General features: G+C 39.1%; 1 protein-coding gene across 1 annotated transcript in view; it reads left to right on the forward strand.

The window, feature by feature from the left end:
- The first annotated feature begins 106 nt into the window (after window positions 1-106).
- Window positions 107-27,494, forward strand: part of SKAP2 (src kinase associated phosphoprotein 2) — a 141,039-nt gene continuing 113,651 nt past the window's right edge. The window contains exons 1-3 of the mRNA XM_081343192.1: window positions 107-238; window positions 6,619-6,724; window positions 16,092-16,117. Coding sequence (XP_081199318.1) covers window positions 187-238; window positions 6,619-6,724; window positions 16,092-16,117 — 184 coding nt within the window. The 5' untranslated portion in view covers window positions 107-186. The remainder of the gene's footprint in view (window positions 239-6,618; window positions 6,725-16,091; window positions 16,118-27,494) is intronic.

Raw genomic sequence — 27,494 nt, forward strand, 5'->3', positions numbered from 1 at the left:
AGCGTGCTCCGTGCTAAGAGCACATGCGCAATACTGTACTAGTTAATATACTATTGTTGGCAGAAGCTGGTGAAGTAGTCCCGCCCCCGAGGTTTATTAACTAACTTCCCGGAGTTGGGAAAGGGGTGTGGTTATATCTTTTCCTTGTCTTTGCTGAGCAAGGGGATCCCGTGCGACCACCCAGTCATGATGCAGGGCTTGTCCGCCATCCCCGAGGAGATCAGTAACTTCCTTGCAGGTGAATGTGCCCTGCGCGGCTGGGAGGGAAACTCTGCAAGCGTGGGAGACTAGGGAGCGCTTTGCTAGAGGCAGTGTGATAGGGCTACAGGAGAGTAAGGAAAGAAAAGGGAAGGTAGAAGAAATAGAGAAGTGACTTCTGGGCGGGAGTGATTGCTTTTTGGAAAGGAAGCCGAAGATCTAAACTCGAAAATTTTGTTTTCCAATTGTAATAATAAAGAAAAGGGGGACTCCGTACGATGGTCATCAAGAAACTTACCTTAGAGGAGCAGCTGAGTCGCAAAGCAGAGTGGCCTGATGCTTAGCTGTTCGTTTTTTAAATATTTGGACAAGAAATGGCCAAATGCTTCTCTGACTTGGACTAGGGAAAGCTTGATATCAGTATTCATCAGAAAATCTGCTTTTGTACTCCTGCTGTCTTATTTTTGGGATATATTCTTAAGGTCAGTTTGGTGTATAAGGCCAGTGATAAGGTATAGAAATAGGAATCGGGAGACTGAGTTCTAGTTCCACTTTAGGCATAAAAATGCCCGAGTGATTTTGAGTTGTGGGGTTGTTGTGAGAAAAACATAAAGGGAAAGGAGTATTATGTTTGTTCAGTGCCTTGAATTACTTCTAAGGTAATGAAGGCAGAATAAAAATAATAAAATTTTAATTTGAAAAATAAATGTGCATTTATTAAATGCTGATGCTATAAGTGTAAAGAGTTTTGCCAAGAACTTAAGAGTGGTACTGTAGAAGCATCTCAATGCATAGATATGTCCAACTGGATTCCTGATTTTTTTTTTCTTGGACCAATGTCCGAAATGCAGAATTGGGGCTTTGTTTCAGCCAAAAAAAAGCCTTTGACGTTTCCATATTTGCTTACATTTTCATAATCTTAAAATAGGTTGCTCTGTGTTGTATTTCCTGTGTCACACATTATACCAGACTGAAAGCCACCTAGTTTTATAAAATATATATCCTTTTGTCAACTATATGCTTTCAAATGAAATAAAATCCCATTTCTATTGGTGACTGTTTTATATTTATGCCAGCACTAAATTTCTATCATAGGTTTGACTGAAATTCTGTTCCCATATATAATGAAATGCATTTTTCTAAAGTCAGCAGGCTCTTTCTCTAAGTGGACTTGTGTAATATTATTCAGCAAATAACTTGATTTGCCCCCACCAATATCCATTACACTGAATTTTTTTTCAAACATACCTGTAAACACTTTGTTTAAATATTGAATTTACTACATGAATTGTCTTAATCAAGAACCAACTATATTAAATATATGAAATAACTACTGAATGGGTTAGATTAGTATGAGTTCATAGTAAGAATACTGTAACAGTTCAAAGAAGAATTCTCAGGCTTGTAGTTCCTTTAAAAACATGAAAAAATTATTACATGCCAAATATTTCTTGATCGATTACATCTCAGTCAACAATTATAGGTTGAAAGATTGCTTGAGTATACTTTTGAAAAGTATTTATAGCTCTGGCAAGATGTGATTCTGTCAGCTTTTCAAGAATTCCTTCCTGGGTGCCAATAGAAATAGATCTAATTTCATACTCTTTTATACCACATAAACATTAGGGTTGCATAGTCTTCAAAAATTATCTTGAATAAGTGCTTTTAGATCTCAGGCAAACACTACAGCTAGCCATGAAGTCAGACTGAATCTATTAAGGCTTCTGACCAAGCCTGAAACAAATGCTGCTCTTTCTAACAGTAAGCCTTAAAGCATTGGCCCATTCTTTCCAGACATGAAGTGAAAACATTGGGCTATTTTAATGAATAGCAGAAGAGTGTTATATTTATGTGGGATCTGAGGCACTTATTATTATTAATCATTTTTGAAGTGTGCAGTAATGCAAATCCTTCAAGTTCAGCTTCCCCTCACTAGATGCAAATGTCTGTATTTTTTCCCAGCAACCAGAAGGAACTGCCTCTTTTCAGAATATTTTTGATTACCCAGACTAATTTACAGTCTTGGAGGCCTCCTATCCAAGAACTGACTGGGCCTTACTCTGCTTAGCGTTTTGAGATTAACAGAGGTAACCTAGGAACTGCTCCAAGTTGTGATTGGGACTTGGTTTAGCCCTTGAATGAATTGAAATTTGCTAGAGTTGTACAGCAAGCTATCCTATTATTCATAGCCTACAAACTAATTTTTGGTTTTGCACAAAAAATCCAAAGTAACCACATTATGTTTTACTTTGATATGCTAATCCACCCTGTATCAGAAGACAGCTTGCTTATTTTGAGACTATATGGTTGTAGCCTATTTGCCAGGAAATAAGTTTAATTTTGAATGTGTATATGTACGTATATTATACATACACATATTCAAAATTAAATTAAGAATTAATTTAATCCACAGTGTATGATGGGTCTTAGTTTTTGTTTTTATTAACTGCCCAGCTTTTTTTCTGAGTAGAGTGTTCCATTTTCTGACTTCACACTAAGAGAGTCTAAATCTGTGATTCTCAATCTTGGCAACTTTAAGATATGTGACCTCAACTCCCAGAAATCTCCAGCCAGCATGGACTTTAACTAAAGCACAAATGGAGCATAGTACTGAAATTTTGGCCAACCTGTCTGACTTTTCTGTGTATTGCTATTAACTATGGTCTTATTAATATGACATTGTCATGAGGTGTAAAGAGAAATGAATGAGTTACTTTTCCCTTGATAAATCAAAAGTTAAAAACAAGCTAAAAAGTTCTCATGATAAATGACTGAAATAAGTCCTCAGTTAAGTACTTATGTTGCAGGACTAATTTTTATAAGTCCTAATCTTTCCTAACAGTGGACCAGTTAGATAATTGTTTTCTCCAGATCTCCCTCCATCCTTCCCCTCATCAGTATTGTGCTGGATATGTAATTATAGAAACTGAATAATAATTAGAAACTTGAAGAGAAAAAAAGGTACAAAGGGAAGAATGAATGAAATCTTAACTAAAGTCATGTAGGCCCCATACATAATGACAGGACGTGAAAATGCCAAAGTTGGATCTTAAATTTTTTAGATTTTGGATCTTGTGCAAGCACAATTCTGCCATGTATGTGAAAAAGTTGCCACTGCTTTAATTAAGTGAATAATCAGAGTAGCATATCTTTAATGCAACTCTAAAAGCAGTGGCATCTTTTTGCATGGTCAAGCAGAAGCCTTCCTGATAAATGACTTGCAAACTTTAATGAAGTGCAGAGAAATTCTATACTCTGAACTCTGAAACTCTTCTTTTGAATTATTTGTGTGGGTGTAGGTTTGTAGAGATTTGTGCAGATGTGTAAGGGTACATAAATTATGTATCTATTTCATGCACATATGTTCACAAATATTCACTGAAATGCAATAATAGAAGCTTACAGTAAGCACTCTACAGAAAGCACTCTATTCTCTTCCATTGAACTCATTCTTGCCTCTTAATTTAGGAGTTACAACTTAATTTAACTTTCACGATTGTGAGTCATGAATATGGATTATCTATTTGAGCACATGAAACCGTTTTAGCTGCCAAAATGAAAAGAGCAGCAGTCATACACCTTTATTTCTCTTGACAATGGTCCATTAATGCAATCTATACAGAGTAGAGTTTTATATTTTTTACGTTTAGCTCTCAGACATAAAGATCACACTTTTTATAGTGTTTGTTTTTAGTCTGAATATTCCTGAAATGGATGTTCATTACAGAAGAGTTCTGGATAATTGAAAAAGACATAATCATTATGTGATATAATTTAAGCTGATTACTATCTCTTAAAGCAGGGGTCTCCAAACCCCGGTCTGTGGAGTGGCACTGGGCTGCGGCATGCCAGAAATCGGACCATGCAAACAAGGGAAGCCCCATCACGGGATGCAGGGAGCATGTGGAACCATGTCCCCTCTGGTCCACAGAAAAAACTATCACCACAAGATCAGTCCCTGGTGCCCAAAGTTTGGGGGCCACTGTCTTAAAAAGAGTGCTGAAATGAAAAGAGATACATTGAAGTTAAAGAAGAGAAACATTTTTGAAATAACCTGTAGTATTACAAGAAGAGTCTTCGTCTTTTCTATGAGGTTATAGTGTCCCATATCAGGAATAAAAAACAGGGTATGCTATTTTTATACACTTGCTGCCCCATTGATTTCTTTTAAAAGTAATATTGAGTCTAGCCGTCTTGTGATTCTGTTTGCTTTTATTCAGTTATTCAGAGACAATTTTGAATGAAAATGGTATTTTTTTGCTTAAAATATAACATGACTCAACTTCTAAGAAAAAGGTACTGTTTTTCTCAATACAATGTCTTCCTTCCTTCCTTCCTTCCTTCCTTCCTTCCTTCCTTCCTTCCTTCCTCCCTCCCTCCCTCCCTCCCTCCCTCCCTCCCTCCCTTCTGAGTGGCCATAAGATAGACCAGGAGCATTAAGAGTCAATTTCTGCTGATGAAATAGAAGAATGACAGTGTGGGCTCCAAGCCAGTAACAGACTTGGGTTATGCCAAATTTGTCAGCCAAATAACACGATTACGCAGAGTTTATTCCTAGTTAGTTATTTGGTTTTCTGCTTTGAGATGAAAGTTATATAAAGAGGTAATTGTTATTTTAGAATCTTTCATTTAAATTCGGAAATTAATCTTTTTGGTTACCTAAGTATCACTGCTCCCATTTACCAATATTTTGTTAATTTATTTATAGACCAATATCTTATGATTATGCATTGTAGATTTTTCTATCCTTTTATGTAAAACCTAACATGAACTGTTTCTACTCATATTCCATTGGGCTGTGACAATTACTATTTATGAAAATTTTTGAAATACAAGTGTTGTGTGCTAACTCAGATTAGGCATTAGCCCAACCATGCAGTGAATGTGGTTATGTATAACAACCAGCCTGTCTAATTTCAGCCTGCCATTAACTGAATAATTGCCTCATTATAGCCAGAAAAAATCTATTCTTCAGTCAACTGAACAACTAGATTGCATAGCTATTTTTGATGCGAATTGAACTTGTTATGTAAGAAAAGCAGTCCTGGGTGAGACCAAAAGGATAATCCAGCAGACTATTTGTAACATGATCAGGTTTATGTTTTTAGAGAACAAATAGGACAACCCCTGCATCACTTGTCCTTCAAAACCTGGTGTTCATAATAAACATAAAACAATTTACTGTCTATGTATGGGGATCTGCTACTGCTACTAAACCGAACTATATTTTGCATAGCAAAAGAAGCATACACACATGAACATTTGAACTCACTAACATCAAAGTCATAATATGGTTTCTTTGGTTTAGACCAGAGGTCCCCAACCATTTGAGCACTAGGGACCGGTTCCGTGAAGAGAGGTTTTTCTGCAAACTGGAGGGTGTGTGGTTTCATGTACTGCCTTGCATCCTGTGGACCAGGCTTTGCTTGTTTGTGTGGACCAGTTTGTGGCATGCCACGGCCCGGTGCCATTCCACAGACCGGGGGTTGGGGACTCTGGTTTAGACTGTTGCATCAACACACCTATAGGTATTGATAAACCACTGGGTCAGAATGATGTGTGAACTACCAACTGTGTATTTAACTGTAGTTAACCATAGTCATGGTTTAATGTAATATCTGTAACCAGCTGATGGCCTCTCCAGGGTGCATTACAGAGAATTCTGTTTAACAGTACATCCAGATTAAATTAATGTGTATCAAGGTAAAGTTATGCATCAAAAGACATTAAAAAATAAAAATGGAAATGGCATTTTACTTGTGTATGTATATGAGTTTACAGTATTGCCATATTTAGTGATAGTTTTACACTGAAACTTACTAGTTCTCTTTGTTTTATCATAGATATTATGTTGTTTTAGTATTCATATTAGCAGTTGTTCTATGCACAAGGTGATTCTGTTGGTAGCTTTGAGATTTACTACCATTTCACTTTCCAAATTTTTACACTCGGGATTTCAGGATAGATCAACTTTAAGATAGACAAAGAAATCACAGTTTTAAAAATGTTATTTTGTTAATAAAAGTGCCAAGTGAAGTTTGATTCTGTGACAGTCACATATGAGTTGAAGCAGTTTATCATCTTCTAGACTTTATTCTTTGAGTAATGGGTGGGGTGCATATATTTTATATGTTTTGACAGTTTATAAAAACTTGTTAGGCTTTTGTTCATTGAATCATAGCAAATGTCAAAACAGCATTTGCTGTGCTAAGCATAAGCAGAGCAGTGAACAAATCTATTCAATTTACAGTTTGAAATATATTTCAATTATTTTATGCCTGGAACTGATAAAGTAACTCCCATTAAATAGTTTGGCTGTTACTGCTTTATGAAAAAAACTAAAATAGAGGTATTAATCATCTGAAAATTAGTATTTCTTTTTTTGACTCATCTCTCTCTCTTTATTCTTTCATGATTTAGAGGTTGACACATTCATATCAGATATCCTAAAAGATGAAAATTTATCCAAAAGAGCAAGGGAAAAGAGGGATGCTTTGGTTAAGAAGATGAAAGACATCAGGTCCAAGTAAGTAATCATGCTTGTATAAAATACATTTAATATAGAAAGTATATCAGTTTGCAACCAATCTGTGGAATAGGCTATCCTTATAATTTCTCCTTTATTAATAAGAAAACTGAATAAATTAATAAAGGCTCCAGTATAAATTAAATCATTATTTATTCAGCTTTATATACCATCATATTTCATATTCCAAACAAAGGAGACATGGGAAACTCAAGCTCCTATCATCAGCCTGTTCTTCTCTAATAGGCAGAAGAAGAAATATAGCTACAGGTAGTCCTCGCTTAATGTCCATAGTTCAGCAACCATTCAAAAAAGCTATGATGGTGCTGAATGAAGGGACTTAAAATCAGTCTTTGAAGTTCTGATCATTGGAGTGGTCACGTGAACAAACTTCAGGTGTTTGACAACCATCTTGCACTTAAGATCAGTTGCTGTGTCTTGCAGTCATGTCACAATTTACTATTTGTGATCGTCCCAGCTTCCCACAAGCAAAGTCAATAAAGAAGCTGGCAGGGAAAATGATAAGTCTCTTGGGTAAGTCTCTCCCCCTCCCGCCCCCAGTTTTCTTTGTTTTTACCCCTTCATGTGCACCACAACTTACTTCCCCCTTTGTATCTATCAGATCATCTTCCTTTCACTCAGTACCCTCCTTCCCCCTATGCTTGAGTGTACTCTGCCTGCCTTCCTCCTTCACTTGCACTGTTCCCTTCTTCCTCCTTTTACTTACATACTTACAGCGTGCCTTCTTTCCCTGTCACTTGCATGCAGCATGCCCTCCTTTTCCCTGGCCTTCCTGCATTTATGTCATTCTTCAGCAGCCCCATCTCCCAACATAAATGCAACCTGTACTTGGTCTTTTCAGGCTTCCCCCATCCCTGATTTACACCCCTGCACTCCTTACCTGGGATTCCCACTGCTCCCCACTTAACAAACTGCATACCTCAACGTTATGGTAGCCGTGACTGCCTGGATTGCTGTCACTAAGTGATGAAGTCATAAGATATGGTGCTTTCTGACTGTATCACTTTGCAGTGGCCATCCTGCCCCTACACTGATGCACTTGGAAAGGGGTTATTTCACATAGCCTACAATACTAACCACTGGTTAATGGAGATGGGCAGATGTATGGCAAAAGCATTCAGCAAACATATGTTAGAGGTCTTAATGACTGCCATCTAGGATTGGACAAGTATAAAGCAGCTATCAGTATGAAGAACTAATCGCCCACCTAGAGAATGTTATTAGGACTCTTTTAAAAAGAAAGACAGGCAAAAAAAGGGATAAAATTCAAAAATTAAAGCCATGCTTCTAAACTTGTGTGAACTTGAACCATAATTTAATTAACGAACAATTAAGCCAGCAGGAATGATGAATACTTGAGCATGACGAGGGTTTAACGCATGTGACACCACAACAAGAGAATTCATAGCAGTGTTAGAATCCATATTCAAAACGGTAGAGATATAACAGCCAGAAAAACATGCTGTCAGACAAAATGTAACGGAGTGGTGTTGCACACAAACCAAACAATATACTCAGCCAAAGGATCAATGCACCTTGAAAGACCTGAAACAAGATCAGGACATTATTACTTTAACCAGCAGATAAAGGCAGTTTCAATGGTGATGATGAACTTTATATATTATGAAATGAAGGCATTTGCCTTACTTAATGGTTCCTCAGTACACAGACCAGCAAAGACATCAGAGATGAGAACAATGGACACACAGTTGAATGCTTATCTCAGCCAACTCAAACAAAAGAACTGTATAATGGAAATGTTGAAAAATGAGAGGAACAAATGCCGTCCAAGTGAGATTTTATGGACTCTCCAAGATACACAAAATAGGAGTACCCCTCAGACCTACTGTGGTGCTTGCAATACTCCTATCTACAACCTGGCTAAATGGCTGGCACAATGCTTAAACTTCCTGATCCCACCCTCGAACATCACGGTCACAATATCCACATAGGTTTTAATAAAACTACAAGGCTTAAATGTGACTCCTGACAAGTTCATGGTCTCCTTTGATGTAGTATCCCTATTTACATCTGTCCCTCCTCAGTATACAAACAATCTTAGCAGGACAAAAATCATGAAACAATGAGGATGGGCTCCAGCATGAGTCCAAAAACTCAGAAGACTAAACTTCTGGTCCTTAGGGCTGACCGGATCTCACAACATTACCCTGAGATACATATATTTGCTTTCATTTATGTAAAGTTAATTTTTAAAATTTTGTTGCTAACTGTATATTTCCTGTCTTGCTTCTCAGAATGCTTTAAAAAGCAGATTATTATTTTTTAATTGGTGGAAATATATAATATTTTTCTTTTCAAATTAAACATGGACAACTGATATATATATATATTTTTAATTCCATTTATATCGCGCCCTTCTCCGAAGACTCAGGGCGGCTTACAAGCTTAGCAGTAGCCTTCATTCTATGTATATGCCTGCTTATTAGGGCCTTCGCCCCCCCCCCCCAGCGGCATTATTACAAAGTCAGCTTATTGCCCCCAACAATCTGGGTCCTCATTTTACCTACCTCGGAAGGATGGAAGGCTGAGTCAACCTTGAGCCTGGTGGGATGCGAACCTGCACTAATTGCAGGCAGCTGGTGTTACTTAAGGAGGCATTAGCCCACTGCGCCACCAAGGCTTGGTTCTTCGAGCTGTCTGGCCCAGGCTGAGGGGTTTTAATTTTTTATTGGGTTTTAGTTTTAAATTTTGGGGACTTGATTTAATTAATTGTTTTAATCTGATTTTAATTTTTGTATGTTATGTTTTTAATCTTCCCTGTAAACCGCCCTGAGTCCTATGGGAATAGGGCGGTATATAAATTTAATAAAATAAATAAAATAAATAATGTCTAAAAAATTCATTAAGAAATGTTTATAGAGGTCATGTAAAAATGTTTAGCAATAATCTAGTGATACAATTATGAATTAGAATGCTGCTTTTTAAAAATATATTTTATTATTTTTTAACATAATCACCTTAATATTTGGTAAACAGCATGTTGTCTGGGTTTATTTATTTATTTAATTGGATTTGTATACCGCCCTTTCCCGAAGGACTCAGGGGGGTTTACAGGGAATTAAAACAAGAAATACAAAAATTAAAAACAATCAAAAAGATTATAATAGTCCCTGAGAGAACAAAAACCCCAATTAAATTAAAATTAAAATTAAAGTTAAAATTCTCAGCCTGGGCCAGAGAGCTCGAAGAGCCAGGTCTTCAGGTCCCAGCGGAATGAACGGAGGTCGGGGGCAGTCCTCAACTCTACGGGCAGCTGGTTTTAGAGGGCAGGCACAACCACTGAGAAGGCCCTCCCCCTGGGCGTTACCCACCGGCAATCTTTTACCGGCGGAACCCTGAAAAGACCCTCCTTGTGGGAGCGCACTGGACGAAGGGAACTTGATGCTGGCAGCAGGTGTTCCCTCAGATATCCCGGACCCAAGCCATTTAGGGCTTTATAGGTCATTACCAGCACCTTGAATCTTACCCGGAGGGCAACCGGAAGCCAATGCAGCTCGCGGAGTAGAGGTGTTACATGGGAGTATCGGGAAACCCCCATCACAACTCGTGCGGCTGCATTCTGCACCAGCTGAAGCCTCCGAGTGGTCCTCAAGGGCAGCCCCATGTAGAGAGCGTTGCAGTAGTCTAAACGGGAGGTCACGAGGGCATGAGTGACTGTGCGTAGGGCATCTCGGTCCAGGTAGGGTCGCAACTGGCGCACCAGGCGAACCTGGGCAAAAGCCCCCCTGGTCATGGCTCCTATATGGTCTTCAAAATGGAGCCGGGAGTCAAGGAGGACGCCCAAGTTGTGAGCCCTATCAACGGGGGGTAACACCTCACCCCCCATCGTTAGAGGTGGAATAAGTTGGTTAACCCGAGATGCCGATATGCACAGCCACTCAGTCTTGGCAGGATTGAGACGAAGCCTATTTCTCCCCATCCAGACCTAGACCGCCTCCAGGCAACGGGACATCACGGCGAGGGCATCGCTCGGTTGGTTCGGGGTGGAAAGAAAAAGTTGGGTATCATCAGCGTACTGATGATACCCCACCCCGAAACCACGAATGATCTCACCCAGCGGCTTCATATAGATGTTGAACAGTAGGGGCGAGAGAACCGACCCCTGAGGAACTCCACAAACAAGAGGCCTCGGGGTGGATCTCTGCCCTCCCGTCAACACCGACTGCGAGCGGCCCAGGAGGTAGGAGGAGAACCACCGTAAAACGGTGCCTCCTACTCCCAACCCCCTGAGACGCCGCAGTAGGATACCATGGTCAATGGTATCAAAAGCCGCTGAGAGATCTAATAGGACTAGGACAGAGGAACAACCCCTGTCCCGAGCCTGCCAGAGATCATTCACCAGCACGACCAATGCCGTCTCTGTGCTGTGTCCGAGCCTGAAACCCGATTGGTACAGGTCCAGATAATCAGTTTTCTCCAGGAACAGAGGAAGCTGATGCGCCATCACACTCTCAACAACCTTTGCCAGAAAGCGAAGGTTGGAGACTGGACGATAGTTATTTAAAACAGCCAGGTCCAGGGCAGGCTTTTTGAGGAGGGGTCTCACCACCGCCTCCTTCAAGGCGGCAGGGAAGACACCCTCCTTCAAAGAAGCAGTTATTACTGCCTGGAACCAGCCTCGTGTCTCCTCCCGGGCCGCATAAACCAGCCAGGAGGGGCACGGATCCAACAAACAGGTGGTGGTGCTCAGCCTCCCCATGATCCTGTCCACATCATCAGGGGAAACAGGATCGAACTCAGTCCAGATAACATGCTCAGGACAACATGCTCAGGACAATAGCAGTTAATTTCTATAATTCCATAATCCACATAGTAGCTTTCCTTGATTTTCTCTTCTTCCAATAATATTTTCTTTTATCAAACATGAGTTAGTACACTTCTTAGTATTTTGATAACAATTGAATATAAACATTTTTGTAGTATTTTTACAAGTAACAACCACAGCTTCATTTCTAATTGATCATCTTAATTACCTTGTCATAAATCCTGTTTTCAGAGTTCCTGTTTAAATTTGTTTTTCCCGCATTGTTCAAAACATTCTTACCAGTTAAAATTTCATCAGTTAATTACACTTACGTGTTTAAATCTTTTTCCTCATACAAATCATCCCAACAATTTTACATTTCTCATATCTTAAAACAAAAACAAAAAAAGAGAAGAAAAAAGGGGAAATAGTATACTACTTGAGAAACATGCCCCTCTTAAGCTAAAATACATTTATATTCAGAATTTTTCTGTTCTTTTTAATCATATTCAAACAAATGTTTAATCTTTAAGTATCCCATCTAATAAATCCAATAATCTAATCTTTTAAATCCATTCAAAACATTCCTATCAATTGAAATTTTCTCAAAATCAATTACACTTACTGTAAGTATCTAAAACATTTCCCTCATATAAACCCAACATTTTTATATTTCTCATATCATAAAAAATACTGTGTTACTTGAGGGGCCCATCTTAAACTAAAATTCATTTATATCCAGAATTTTTCTATTTCTTTAATCAAATTCAAACAAGTGTTTAATCTTTAGATATTCCATCTAATTAATCCCATCATCTAATTTCTTAATTCTAACTTCTTTTTTGCCAAATAACTTTCCTAATCAGTATGCTCCACTGGACCAGAAGGTCTTCCCATAGTCTTGTAGATGTTGTAGGTACAAGAGACAAGTCAAGTAAGATGTTTTTGTAGGATGTTTTGCCCCTTTGTATTCATTGAAAATCTTTTTCTTTCTTTCTCAATTTCTTTTATATTTTTTTATCAAGTTCTTGTAGTTCTCCTGACAGCTCTGTAATCCATTTTGTTGAATCTTTTTTCTTGTCCTCAGGCTTATTTTGCAATCTTTAAGTGTAGGTTATCTTTTCCATGTCTGCAAGTTTTTCTTGGCCTGGATTAAGCCATAATTCCTTCCATTGTTGGGTTCTATCTTTAAGTCTCTTTCCTTTGGGTTGTGTTCAATTGTCTGCTTTATTTGATTGCTCTCTTTTTTTATTTTTTGAGAGTTTTTGTTGTGAGATTAAATTGAAGATGTGTTCATTTATATTTTCAAAGTTGTTTTTTATTTCCTCGTGGTTTGAAGTCATTGTCATTTGTATTAGTTGTAGCATAGCATACATTTCCTCCTGGAAAGTATTTGTTTTTCTTAATATGTTCTTTCTGAAGATCTCTGGTGTTCCATGATAGCCAAAAATTCCAAGTTTTCCTTTCTCTGCAAACAGCTTTAGAGTCACAGTTCAATAAGTATTTATAATCCAAGAAGTTCAGTTTTTCCCCCTAAGGTTTATGGTTCTCGCTTTGTAGATAGCTCAAAATGTTTTCTTTGTTGCAACTATTCTCCATTTAGAAGGTCACAAAAACAGGTTATCTTTTTTTCTGGGCTTTCTGCCAATTCCTGTATCAGAGCAACTACAATTATATATTTTCATCCACCACTAGATGTCAGTACCAGTTCATTTTTCAGTTTTCATAACAAGCAATTTCTTCTGTTTTCATCAGTAATCTTTTGATAAGAAACTAATTCCACCAATTTGAAACTTATCCAGATTGAAGTCTTATATTCATTTCATTTCATTTCAATGTATTTCTGTCCCCCATAAAAGTTTAATTCACCACTTCCGTCTGTGGGAGGGTAGAGCAAAAGTCCTCCTCCTTCTCACTTTCGGAGGATTGTTGCTTCTTGGGTTTTTTCCTCTGGGAAATCAATTATCGAGTAGAAGAGAGAGAATCAGTATTCTTACCCAGTTCCAAACATGTTGTTTACAATCAAGCTTAAATTAGTGCTTTTTGGCTTTGGCTGCTTGTAGCTTGGACTAGACTCTGGAGTGAAGCTAGCCTTTCTTCTGCTGGTTTCTGGAGAGTTTTCCCTGGACGACCAGATCGACAGCGTCTCTCCATGGTTGGCGGGGCACTCCTCCTTCTTTGTTGCTTCTCTGGGGAGAGTTTAGGGTAGGCCCATTTAGGTTCTCCAAACAGAAAAAAAATCAGCTGTAGGCTGCGGAGCCCCAGGATTCCTCAGCTGCTGCGCTACTGCGCAAAACTGAATGCTGCTTTCTAACCACTGTGTCACCATGGCTCTTAACAGACTAAAAGGATTGTTATATTTCTGCCGCTTTGCCTTTTTTGTTTTCTTTTCTGTTGCTTGGAGTTGGCCGCAGTTCTGGCAGTTTGTGAATGGTTCATGGTTTTTGGAATGAAGTGATGTAATGATGGCTTATATTAGATGTCAGAAAAGTAACTTCAGACATTCTTAGCAAGACAGGTTTTTAAAAGTGTTGCTAACAAGTAATGTTCTGTAATTCAATGAAGTAAATCTCTTTTTCAAGAATCCTCACAATCCAGTATAGGATTGAATTGAATCTTAGTGTTGGACAGGACCCTGTAGGCCATCAAGTCCAACACTCTGCTTAGGGCAGGAATCCCAGTTAAAGTGTTCCTGACAGATAGTTGTCTGCTTTATGATTTGATGCCCAAAGCAGTCTAGGTAATAAGTTTCATTGTTGATCTATTATTGTTGGGATTCTTGGAAATTTCTAATACTTGGTATCTAGTCTTGTTCTTCTTTGCAACCAATGTTTACAGAAGCATTTGATAAATCTGAAATTTTTGAAATGGTGCCTTCCGTATCAGAAATTAGCAACGCTGGAACTCATGCTACATTCATTCTAGGGTGACTATTTGCTTAATTATATAAATCCTACCATGAACCATTATTTCTTACAAAATGAGGCATTGCAAAAGATCAAAGTAATATTTCTCTGCACTTTATGAAAGTAGATAACGCTTTTGAAAGAAACTTGATGTGCACTGAAAACCTTTATGTTTTGCTATTCTTGTCTGATACATGGTTTATCCATGTTCTACTTGCTTACAGTATTATATCTGACTGTTGTGCTGCCGTGGTTGTCTGGAGAAGTGACAAAATAGATAAGCAATATAAGAGGTTGTTGCTATGATGAATATGATTCATCACTGATAGCTTGGCTTTTTGCCAGCATAACTTTCTTCCTTATCAAGAATAATATTTACCTAGGATAATTTGCACCTACCACTATATCATTTAACACTGATAAAATGCTTATTGTGTCCAACATTTTAACACCAGAGCCAGACTTGAGGAATATAACAAAATGTACCAAATAATACTACAATAGTTGTGTGATGTGGCTTGCTTATGGTAATAATAGATCAGATTCTTGCCCAGGGATGCTTTAGCACAGGGGTGTCAAACTCAATTTCATTGAGGGCCGCATCAGCATTGCGGTTGCCCTCGGGGCCGGGTGGGTATGGCCAGGGTGGGCGTGGCCTACTGGGTGGGCGTGGCTGGAGTGCGTACGGCCTACTGGGTGGGCGTGGCCAGCTCTACATCGTTCGCATCAAGGGTGCTTATGGGGGCCTGGGCAGGAGTGGGACAGATCTGAGGGTCTCTGGCAGAAAGAGGGTCTCTGGGCCAGGGCCAAGGCAGTGGGGGCTGTTCCCTCACTGTTTCCAGGATGGCTTCGCGGGCCACATGAAACCACCTCGCGGGCCGGATCCGGCCCCCGGGCCTTGTGTTTGACATGTCTGCTTTAGCACAATAAAAGTGCAGCATCTATCTCTTAGCTTTTTGCTCTTCTGCCCGGGTGGTATTTATATGGATACAGTTTGTTGTCCATTGTTGTTTATTTAGTTTTTTAATTTATAACTCACTTCCTTGGAATGAGCATCTCTAGGCATGTGCAATATATTAAAATAAAAAAAAACCAAGTAGAAAAAGTTAATACTTGCTGTTATTATAATGATAGCAGGGCATGAACCACTGAATGTCAGGAAATAATATCCCACTATCAGTGCAGATTCACAAATCATCCTGACCCAGCTATTGTATGTTTCCTTTTCTGTCTTGTATTCAGCAACATCTTTACAGGTGTATATTTGTGTTGTCCTCAAGATACTGTTGTTAGATTTAACTTTCTGTAATTGTTTTTATTGTTCTTTAACTTATCTAAGCATTACTTTAATCTTTCTTAAACATATTGTGAATTTTTCAGAGTAGTGATGATTTTTTTTCTGTTTTCCATATTAATATATAGATGTTTTCAATTGAAGCTTAGGTGCAACATAATACAGTCATTATTTGTTCATTACAAATATGCAACTATTAATCTCATGAAAAACTTCTTCAAACCTTAGATCATATTTTTGAGGTAGTGTTACCCAAAGTGCCTTCCGGTAATTAGTTGTGGGGTATCATTTTGTTAACCTGAAAAAACATGCACTTTTCTTTAGATTTGCAAACACTTACCTTGTCCTCTTTTCCCACCCCTTCTTTTTCCTTTCCTGCAGCTACCCAGAAGAATTTCCTGAAAGAGGTAAGAATACATTTTTCATTTGCATGTGGCTTAAATATTTTTTATTACTACTGAGCTTCCAAACGGATCTTAAGTGCATTCAATCACCTCAGACTGTGCACATATGGCATGGCTGGGTATGCTGGCTCCCCCTGCTGGACAAAATAATGGAAGCCTTTCCATTTCCTTTTTGTTTTGCTGCTTTTATAAAACAAAAACGCACACTAACCAAGAACTAAAAAATGGGAGAGAAAAATATTTCAAATGAAATCACTGGCTATTGTCATTGACAGGGTCTTACAACCTTCCTAATATTCTAAATTTAATGAAAGTTTTTAAAATATTCTCCACTTTGCTTACTGTGATGCTTTACTTACTGCTGTTTTGGAATTTTTTTTTAAAGAAGTCTCTTATAAGCAACTGATTACTTCTTTGCTGGACAAATACAGTGGAATCCTTAAGTCATGATATTGACCCTTTTACAGAAAAAATAGAAGCAGGGATATTGCACTTCTATCAATGAATTTTCCAAGACATTTTCCAAGAACAGAAATCAGATTTTGATCCAACAAAAGAAGTACTCTGCTTCTGGATGTGAATTTTACTTTCCTCTTTTTATCTGGTTCTTAACATGTTTCTTTTGTATTTCTTGATCTATGACTGCAAGTTTAAAAAACAGACAAAATGAAAGCATCAGCATAAGATATGTCCAAAATATAAATGGTCAAATAGAAGCAAAATGTAGCAAATACCATGAATATTTTCTCCCAGAAAAGCTAGGCAACAACTTGCAGTTACATTTGCAGAAATCATAGTTTTATTTTCGTGGTTTAGAATTTCAGAACAAGAGTTGAAATAATCGGAAGCTGAAATCTGGCTTGCATATTATCTTCTAATGGATTTCTCGAAACAGACCTTATAATCTCATTAAAAATAGCCTGATACAGTGGCCTGTTTTGAAGCTGAACCTGAAATGGCCCTTATTTTCATGATGCTAATTCATGAGGTCATGACCTGCAGCCTGTGAATGCTGGTATAAGGGTCACAGCATGAGGTCAAGAAAGCATCTGTGGAACTACAGTAGATTCTCCCCCTCCCACAAGTAGGGCAATAGCCAGAAAGAGTAATTTATTTCATTTTATGACAAAGTTTATAGGCCTACCTTAAGACAAGATATTGTCAGGATGCTGTACAAACAATGTTCAGCTGCCTGTCACTGAAACAACAACTTTGTTCAATTGTTTTTGGAACTTGTGTGTTCATTTTCATAATTATGTCCAGGTATAGAGTGTTCCTAGAAGTGGTTTGATCACTGAGTTTAGATGCAAAAGGAGAAAAGAAGGCTTTCTGATTTTCTAATGTAATCCAATTTGGATTTTACATTTTTCAAACCAGTGAATAAAAAGTAAATGTCAATATTTGCCTAAAGCATTCTACAAATTGATCCCAAACTGAGAATAATTTTCATATACAAGAATCAGACTGCCTATCCAGATAGGTTAGTGAGATGCTGGTAGCAACATTTTTAAAAACAAATCTTGTTGACTGCTAAAGACCATGAGGTCCTTTGGACTCAAAACTCTGTACTCAAAACTTGTCTTGCCAGTTTTGTTGGGAAGTATCCTGCTATGTTTCTAAACAGAAGAAAATGTTTCTTTGTTTTTGTCCCTTTCTGATTTTAAAATACATGTTTTGAATTCAAAATGGGGATGCTTTCAGCTTGGAATCCTTCTGTTTAATGTAGTACAGATTTTATTTTTTGAATTTTAAAATTTAGTGCATTTTAAAGTTGTCATAATTTGAACACCTGCTAGTTTGAATTGCTCCCAGATTTAAAAAGTTTTTGTTGGGATTTTTTCTTTTCTTTTAACAAAATAAGTACATCAGTTTTTCTTTCTTTTCTTCCCTTTTTTAAGAAACTTATTGCTTTTTGCTGCAATAATGTGATCGTGGGGATAGGGATTGAATTGGAGAAAGGGTAGTATTACAAAGACTGTCTAGCAATGTGTACTTAAATATCAAGTTGACTTTCTGATATATTGTAATACTCAAAGTGCATCTGCATAAAAGCATTCCTTCAAGCATGGATCTAACCATCTAGATCCTAAACAGATGGTTTATTAGGGTAGACTCATTCATAAAATCTTGTACATGCATAATATCCTTATTGCTTCCTGTGGGAAAGCTGTTAAACCTATGAAAGTTGGAGATGTTCCCGACATACTAAAAGGAATATATCACCTTATGTACCAAGAGTGCGTGAATTTATTGCAGCACATGGTTGTATTGTCATCCTGTTTCCTGGACCCATTACTCTTGCCTTAATATGTGAGTCAAGTGCCATTTATGTGTTCTGTGCATTATTCTTTGTGTGCTTGGATTTTTTAGACTCTGGGTTTCTATGTAGCTTTCAAGGACAATGGTCTACCTAAGAAATAATTTGATGTCCACCAAGTTTCTTTCACTACCTAATTCTAAGGTTTCCCTCACTTTTAATAATAATAAAAAAAGAATTGGAAGCTTGTATGCTGCAGATTCAAGCCTGTAAAATGTGTATTCCCCAGATAATTCCCAGAGCGATTATTTGAATATAAAATGGTGGGTGGCAACTAGCAGTACTTTATTTATATTCTATTAGATGATATTTTGTGACTGGTTACATTCTCCATGGGAACAATTTTGTGAGGATGTGACAGGGTGAGAGTTGTTAAAATCCAAGCTAGGTGATACTCAAGTCTGTCTTTTTTACCGTAATTACCGTATGTATCCTGAAGCTACTTGAGTTTCTCTCTCTCTCTCTTCCTCTCTCTCCCCCCCTCCTCCCCCTGTATATATACACACACACATGCATACACACATACATTTACAAATATGCATATAGTTTTGTTGAGAGAGAGAGAGAGAGAGAGAGAGAGAGAGAGAGAGAGAGAGAGAGTTTGTCTGTCCTAGGAGGATGAAATCTAAGTCCCATCATCTGTTATTGATCCAATAAAATTCATGAATTTCTGCTCTGTAACCATTCTACGTGTCCTCTAGTTTGCTCTGAAGATTTTCTTGCTCATGAGACATAATGTTCACTTATTTTGTGAGTTTAGAAATTTTTTTGTGTGTACTGTATTTTATTTTCAACTTGTTGCTTTGTGATGGAATCCTTTTAAAAAAGTCTGTAAGAGAACTTAATTCCTCTGAAAGCGGTAAATCTAAAGCTTTGGTGATATAGAAAAGCAATTGTTAAATCTTCTGAAACTAAAAAAAACTCATTAGTTTTTGTAGATATTTGTTATCAGTAAATCAATTTGATATGCAGATACAAAGAAATGAGATGAGTAAAGAGTTAAAGGTTCTTATATTACCTAAACAATAGGAAAATGTCTTAACTTCTATAGCAAGAGACTTGAACAAACTGACTTTTTCAAAATTATTTAGAATTTATTGAATTCAATTATATTTATGTTGTTGTTGTTAGCTGCGAAGTCGTGTCCGACCCATCGCGACCCTATGGACAACGTTCCTCCAGGCCTTCCTGTCCTCTACCATCTTCTGGAGTCCATTTAGGCTCACACCTACTGCTTCAGTGACTCCATCCAGCCACCTCATTCTCTGTCGTCCCCTTCTTCTATTGCCCTCAACCTTTCCCAGCATTAGGCTCTTCTCCAGTGATTTAGATTTAGTGTGCTGTCTATAAATTATACTTATAGAGAAAAATAATATCAAAAACAGTATTTTGTTGGAAATATAATAAAGATAAATGCTATTTTTAAAACATGTTTTTACAACATTTTATATTTACTAAATTTTGGGAGAAGGTAGTGGACTATATAAATATGACTATGTAACAAAAGCTAAAATTTTCAGAGAATAAGAAATCTAGGTTCAACCCTTAAAAATTCAGGAAAGGACATAAATGAATGATTCAGATGAGTTCACCCTTGATGCCTCCACACCATGATATAATCATTGCTATTTTAAGTTTGTATCAGTAAAATTGTATGAACTCTTAATCTTAACTTCAACATTCCTAGCTTGGTGTCTCCATATGACTTGGGCTACAGGTCCCAGAATTTCTGCCTTTATCTTCTATATAAACCAGTGTTTTTCAATCATAGCAACTTTAAGAGGTTCAGCTCAGAGAAGTTGGAGTCCATATATCCTAAAATTGTTGAGGGTGAGAAACAGCTCTAAACTGTTATTTATCTGTCTATGTAGTACTAAAACATCTTATCTTTAACTGAGCAAAACAATGCATCATTGGGTAACAATTTTTGAACCAAGGTACTGCAAATAGACTAATTTACAGAATATATTCAAAATCCAGGACTCATGATTCTCAAGGGAATGAAATTTGGGAAATTGTGACTACTTCAGTGCTATTTATTTATTTATTTATTTATTTTATTACATTTATATACCGCCCTTTCCCGAAGGACTCAGGGCGGTTTACAGGGTGATTAAAAACAAAAATACAAAAGTTAAAAACAAATTTAAAATTTTTTATTCGTCCCTGAATAAGTAAAACCCCAGTTAAAATTAAAACTAAAATTAAAATTCTCAGCCTGGGCCAGAGAGCTCGAAGAGCCAGGTCTTCAGGTCCCGGCGGAATGAACGGAGGTCGGGGGCAGTCCTAAGCTCCACTGGCAGCTGGTTCCAAAGGGCAGGCGCACCCACTGAGAAGGCCCTATCCCTGGGTGTCGTCCACCGGCAATCTCTTACCGGTGGCACCCTGAGAAGACCCTCCCTGTGGGAGCACACTGGACGAAGGGAGCTTGATGCCGGCAGCAGGTGTTCCCTCAGATATCCCGGACCCAAGCCATGGCTGCTGCTTTGGCCACATGATCTTCATTTACAATGTTTTGTGACAGTTCCCAGCTTGTCTTGTAATCCCTTGCTTCCTCCACCACTTAGCATTAGCCACTTACCTGCCTGCTGGAAATGGAAGGGGCAAGAAAAGAGAGGAGGGACGGAGGAACAGGGAGGAAGGAATTCCTGTGCACCCTGCTGGCCCATGCCATCCTGCACACACCCCTTATCTATGCTGCTCCCCTGTGACCCATACTGCCCCTGTTGCATGTCTTTCCCAACCCATGCTGATCCTCCTGCACACCTCTCTTACTTGTGTCATCCGTTGCATGCCTTTCCTGAAGTGTGTGGAATCCCTTGCATGCCCCCATGAATGCTTCCTGAGCCAGGCTATACACCCTGTGTATCTTTCCTGAACTTCATGGCACCCCCACACACCCTCTCCAATCTGCATTCCTCATGCATACTTTTCCCATGTAGTACCTCTTGGGAACCCACACACCTTCTCTGCTCCATACTGTCTCTCCAGACATTGCCATGATTTTCATGGCATCTCTTCCATACTCCTAAACACCCTAGACATTCTTCCTGGCCCACACCTCCTTCACACACAATCTCCAACTAGTGCAGCACTTCTCACGTATTCCTGTAACTCTACTCCCTGATGCCCTATTTGATCCATAACATCTCTTACCCATTAACTCCTATGCATCCATGTTGACCTGCACCACCTCCTGTATACACGATGTGACCTGTACACCACTTCTCATGTACACCTATATACCCTACTTGACTTACATCACCCATCTGGTCACTCACCTGACTTGCATGGAATCTCTGACGCACATCCAAATACTGTTCCCAACCCTCTCAGCACCTCTCATACCCTCAGCACCTCTTACACTGTCATAACCTGCACATCTCTTGTTCCCTCCTCTACCTGGTAGCAACCACTTACCTATATGCTGGCCTTGAACTTGCCACCTCCTGTTGGTTTCCTCACTGATGTTCTCCCTGCATGTTTCTCACAAGCAAAGTAAATGGGGAAGCCAGCAGGAATTTGGGGGAGAAGGAAGGAGAGAGGGGAAGGAGGGAGGGTGGGAGGGAGGAAGGAAGGAAGGGGGAGGGAAGGAGGAAAAAAAGGAAGTAAGTGTGGAAGGGAGGGAGGGAAGAAAGGAAAGAATGACAGGAAGGGAAGGGAGGGAGGGAAGAAAGGAGGCAAGAAAGAATGGAAGAGAGCCAGTAACCATTCTATCATTTATTGGTGGGAGAATAATAAATCACCACCACCAAAAAACAGCTTTATTTAGAACAACTTACACCCCATGACAATTCTTTAATATAGTACAAATCCAGTCTAAATACCGGGGTAACTACATCATTAATATGTGCTTCCCAGCTGCAGCTTTTCAATTCTGGATGGTTTACAAATTGTTAAAAGCATTTTAAAACAAGAAAATAAAAACGCAAATAAAAAAAAAAGGTAAAGATGTTAAAAATGACAAAACCAGATGGGAACATAGAAAACTACCACTTGAATTCAGAACTGAAATGAAGATTCATACAATATATGCTGCTAATGGGCTACTAGTCAGAGTAATTCTGAACTACAAATGTCTATAGTTGTTTGTGTAAAGATAATACAAAATTGAAAAAATTAAAAGCAGGAATTGTGTTTCTATTATACATTAGGATATGCTCAGTACTGATTTTTTAAAAATAGTACTGCACTTCTTTTCAAATTCAATGGAATTTGGTATAGCCATTAGTAAATAAATAAGCAAGCATGCCTTGGCAGTATATGCCTTATTACTTATTACTTTTACCTGCTTTACCTTATGTTGTCTTAGTTTGGTAGTACATTCACTGAGACATGCTGTCCTTTGGTCTGTGTGAACCTAAGACCCTAATTCATATCAATTTTTATTGCTCATTGCAATTTTGACTTTTTCCCAACAAATTCAAATTTTTAATGAGAGAAAGGGAAGTTGTTTCTCACTTCAGATTGGAATCCCTTCATTACTAATACAGTTGTTAAATTTATTTTGATAATTACCACTAGAACGCATAAGATATCCAGATTCTGGAGTTCAAATAAAGTTCAGCCATATCTTGTCATTTAGGCCAACCTTTTTTAACATGCTGATCTTCCAGAGGAGCTAAGGTTAAATTCCTGGAAATTGCAACAAGTGCCGACTGTCAATTCCTGAGACAATAATTCAGACATATCCAGAATTTGGCATTAGAGTAGTATATATGTTGTTATGTAAGGATATATATGTGTGTAAGGATTTGTTCATCAAAAACCCCAACAGTTAGTCATAACTGAATAATTGAAATATATATTGATAAATGTTTTCTTGCAGATATTTTTGGCAGAAGATAATTATTGGCACTCCTTTAAAAATTATTGAGTGTAGGAAGGCTTTTAATGCAAAAAAGCAAAAATTCCCTGATAATCAGTTTATTTCAAAATGATAGATGCAAATTAAGGAGTAACTTCTATTCATAATGATTAGATATCTAGCTTCCCGTATTAGAGCAACATCATCATCTATAGGATCAATAAGCAAATTTACTACAGAATAAATGTAAAAACACTGTTTAATAAAGAAAGGCCTGCCACTATGCAAGTGACTTAAAATATACTGCTATCACAACATAAGAGATCATATTGCAGAAGAAAAAATGTTAGGAGCATTATTATTTCCAGTAACCATTAACTGTGTTTAATTAATGAAACCTATAAGAAAATATTCTGGGATAAATCAAAATGTTCTAGGGAAGATATTTTAATGAACATTAGCCTCTTAATTATCCTCTTGGCTACATTGTAGGAACACACGTGTGCTCTTTCTTTGTGTAACAACTTTTTATAAAGAATTATTTTTAAACTGATCATTAATTTTATGGCTACAGAAATGAGATGCAAAATTTATGCTGTTGTCATTGGCACAGGCTCAAGGCAGTACTGGTATTATGCATGATTATAATAGAATGGCTGCCTGCTAATGAGTCTGTAGACATTTCATTTGAACATGCGTTGCTTTTAGATGTGTGATTAGGCTGTAATGCTTTCAGTTATGCGTACAAATTCTTTTGCATAGACTTACCTGATAGTCACTGTTCCTTAGAGTTCTCTTACATAGATAGTAATTAACATTTTTCTTTACTGATTTCTGTTGCCATTCCAAATATAAAATTAAGTAAAATTTTATTTCAGGTTGCCTGATGCAGTGAGGCCACTGACCAAATAAATGAAAGTATTCATAGCTTCTAAAACAGTGCTCTTTGAAAACTGCTAGACTAATCAATCTTTAAAAAATGGGCAAAATTCAGTATTAAAGTTAGTGAGAGTTATTCTGTTTTTTTACTGCATGTTTGAAGTGGCTAGAACAGGGATTGGCAATTAATTTTCTCAAAGGGCCATACAAGAAACAAGGACTGTTGTCCCACCCTCCACTGTCCCACCCTTGCCACTGCTCTGCCCCCCACTGCTACCTCCCACCCCACTGCCACTATCCCAACACTGCCACTACTGCCGCCACAGGCCTGACAGAGACAGCCAAAATGCTGGATATGGCTCACGGACAGTAAAAAAGTCTGGGCTAGAGCATACTGTAGTCTAAATCCACAAAGAGCAACTGGTCGTCTTAATCCTGTGTGTAGTGTTACCCCCTCAGAGGCCGCAAAGCCCAGGCCCTCCCAGCCCCTCTCCGTTGCGCAGCTACCCTCTCAAGGTGTTAATAAAGTGTCTTTTCCAGCGGGAGATCATGCGAAATGAGAAGGTGGCAGATTCTCGTCATCAAGGGGGGTGCTTTCAGGAACAAAGATGACCAGCCCCTAGCCCTGATAGTCAATGCGTGACTTTGTTTAACAGCCCCAGGCAGTCGTGACAGCAATAGTCAATGATTTTACAGCAACCATTTGGAAACAAGGGGATGGGGAAAACCCCGGCTCCAGGCAGCAATGGAAACACAAACAAAGGTAGTCAGCGCTCTGCAGTAACAGCTCGTCCCGCAAGGGCAACTCCCCACAATGTCTATAATTTGCACAAGGAACAGTAATCAAAGTTCGGATGGCCGCTGGTCTCCAAAGCAACAGCAATCAGGCTCTCCTTCTCTTCTGTCATCGCTTGCAGTCTCAAGTTTCATTGATGCCAAAACCCCTCCCCACTTTCCTTTATTGTTAAAAACTGAATTTAGCAACCCCAGCAACTTTCTCTCTCCTCACTCTCTCCCTCTTGTCTCTGCTCAGGATATCCCCCCACCCCCGCGCGAAAGAAGCAATAAAATTCTACCTTCTCATTCTCACTCTCTTCTTCCCTCTCCTTCTGAGAAAGGGATCAGCTAAAAACCTTAAATCCCTCTTCAGCTTCACCTGGTCTCTCCCCGACAACCGCTACAGCAACCACCCCCACCTCCTTTCTTTCCTCCTTTTGCTTTCCTTCCGTCTGATCCATGCCCGCCGTGCCCAGAACCGGCTGCAACTGTCCAAGCTTCATTCTCCTCGGGCAGGCTCCCACAAAGCCTTTTAGCAAGCCCCACTACACACTCCCCCCACCTAAGCAGTTTCTTTGGTCGCCCAAGGAATAGTGAACTTTCTGCTAAGCATCTATATTATCCGGGCGGGAATCAACCTTCATTACACAGTAAGCATCACTCTCTCTCTTTGCTATGTCCTGGGGCATCTTATGTTAATTTCTTCACTGGTTGTATCACCCACCTTGGTCTCTTCACTTTAGGCTCGGTAATATTGTGGGCACTGTCTCCTCGTAACTCCCCACCCCTGGAGGTACCCAGCATTGGTGGCTCCTCTAATGCTGGTGATTGTGGGCCATGTGAAGTGACCTGATCCATCTCTAACAGCTCCCCTAACTGTGATGTCTGGGGTCAACAACTCCTCCTGTCCCAAAAATCTTCCAGGCTGATCCCCTACCTTAAATCTTTGAGGAGTCCTCTCCCATTCACAAGCTCTAGGTATGGGTTCTGAAATGTCAGGCCCAGGCTGTTCTTATTCCGCCTCACTACCCATGGTGGGTTGGGTGATCCCAATATCCCCCAATGACCACAACCAACTTATACAACTCTCTTCTTCTTCAGAGTCTTCCATTTCCCTTACTACAGACAGATCGGGTTTCGACCTAGTTCCTAACCTTCTTCCCACTATACGGGGCTCAGTTGTGATGACTGCCTGTGTGACTTGTACTGCCTCGTTGAAGGGCAATAAATGGTTCTGATGCCACACTTTCAAAGGCCATGAACTTCCCTCTGGTCATATCCGATACACTGGTAGTCTCAGCAGCTTCTCATTAACAACATGCAACTGGGGGCCCCACTGATCTGCCAGTTTGTGCTTCCCAGAGGGACCCAAATTCCTTAATAGCACCTGATCACCAGACTGCGAGTCCTGAACTCTTAATTTTAAGTCATAGTTCCTCTTATTCTGCCATTCCTGTACCCCTATGGCCTCTGCAGCCTTTTCATAAGCCCCCTTCAAATTTTTCCTCAATCTGTCTACATAGTTACAATGTGACCTAACAGAGGTCAAATCCATTGAGATGCCAAAGACTATGTCTACCGGCAGGCGGACTTCCCTACCGAACATCAACCAAAATGGGGAATACCTGGTGGCATCATTCCTTGTGCTATTATATGCATGGATGACGGTAGAAATATGTTGCGTCCAGTGTTGCTTCTGTTCTTCAGTGAGTGTCCCCAACATATCCAAAAGAGTATGATTAAACATCTCAGGCTGCGGATCTCCTTGTGGAAGATACAGGGTGGTACAAGACGTCTGAATGCCCAGTAAGCCCAATAGTTGCTTAACAAGCCTGCTTTCAAAATCTCTCCCTTGGTCGGAGTGTATGCGCTGAGGCAGCCCATAATGTACAAAAAACTTCTCCACCAATACTTTGGATACTGTAACAGCACGCTGATCTTTTGTCAGGAAGGCCTGAGCATAATGGGTAAAATGATCAGTCATGACCAATACGTTTCCTTGCCCACTTACATCTGGTTCCAGGCAAAGAAAATAACTTTGCAGATGGCCCATCGGTGCAATCCTTGAAGGTAGGATTTTCCTCTGAACGCAATGCAGGCAAGATCTACAATAGTCCCCAACTTCCGTCTTCATACAGGGCCAGTAGAATCGATCCATTACTAACTTAAAAGTCTTTTCCGGCCCCAAATGACTGTGCTCATCATGTAGCGCAATCATCACTGCTTCTCTGTGTTTCTCCAGAAGCAAAAGTTGCCACGTTTCTTCAGGCCCATCCAAAGGGTCCCTCAAATAAACCATTCCATCACAAAGCTGTAAGCGATCCAACTCCTTATACAGCACTCGGGTTCCTCTTGGTGAATTGGCAAGTAAAACCTTCCGCTGACCACTTCTCTTTTAACCAGGCACAGAGGGGATCTTCCACCTGGTCCCTCCTCAGATCTTTCTTAGTCAGGGCAAACCTACCCTCCCCTCTCACCTGAATGGGATTGCAGTATAATTTGGGGACACCTGCAATAGTAACCCCCACTGATTCAGCCCCAATTGCTCCCCTAGCTCAATGCTTGATCCTTTGATACAGCGCTTGAATGCCATCAGGGGG

Source organism: Vipera berus (genome assembly GCF_964194415.1).
Source record: "Vipera berus genome assembly, chromosome: Z".
In the NCBI taxonomy this organism is placed as follows: domain Eukaryota; kingdom Metazoa; phylum Chordata; class Lepidosauria; order Squamata; family Viperidae; genus Vipera; species Vipera berus.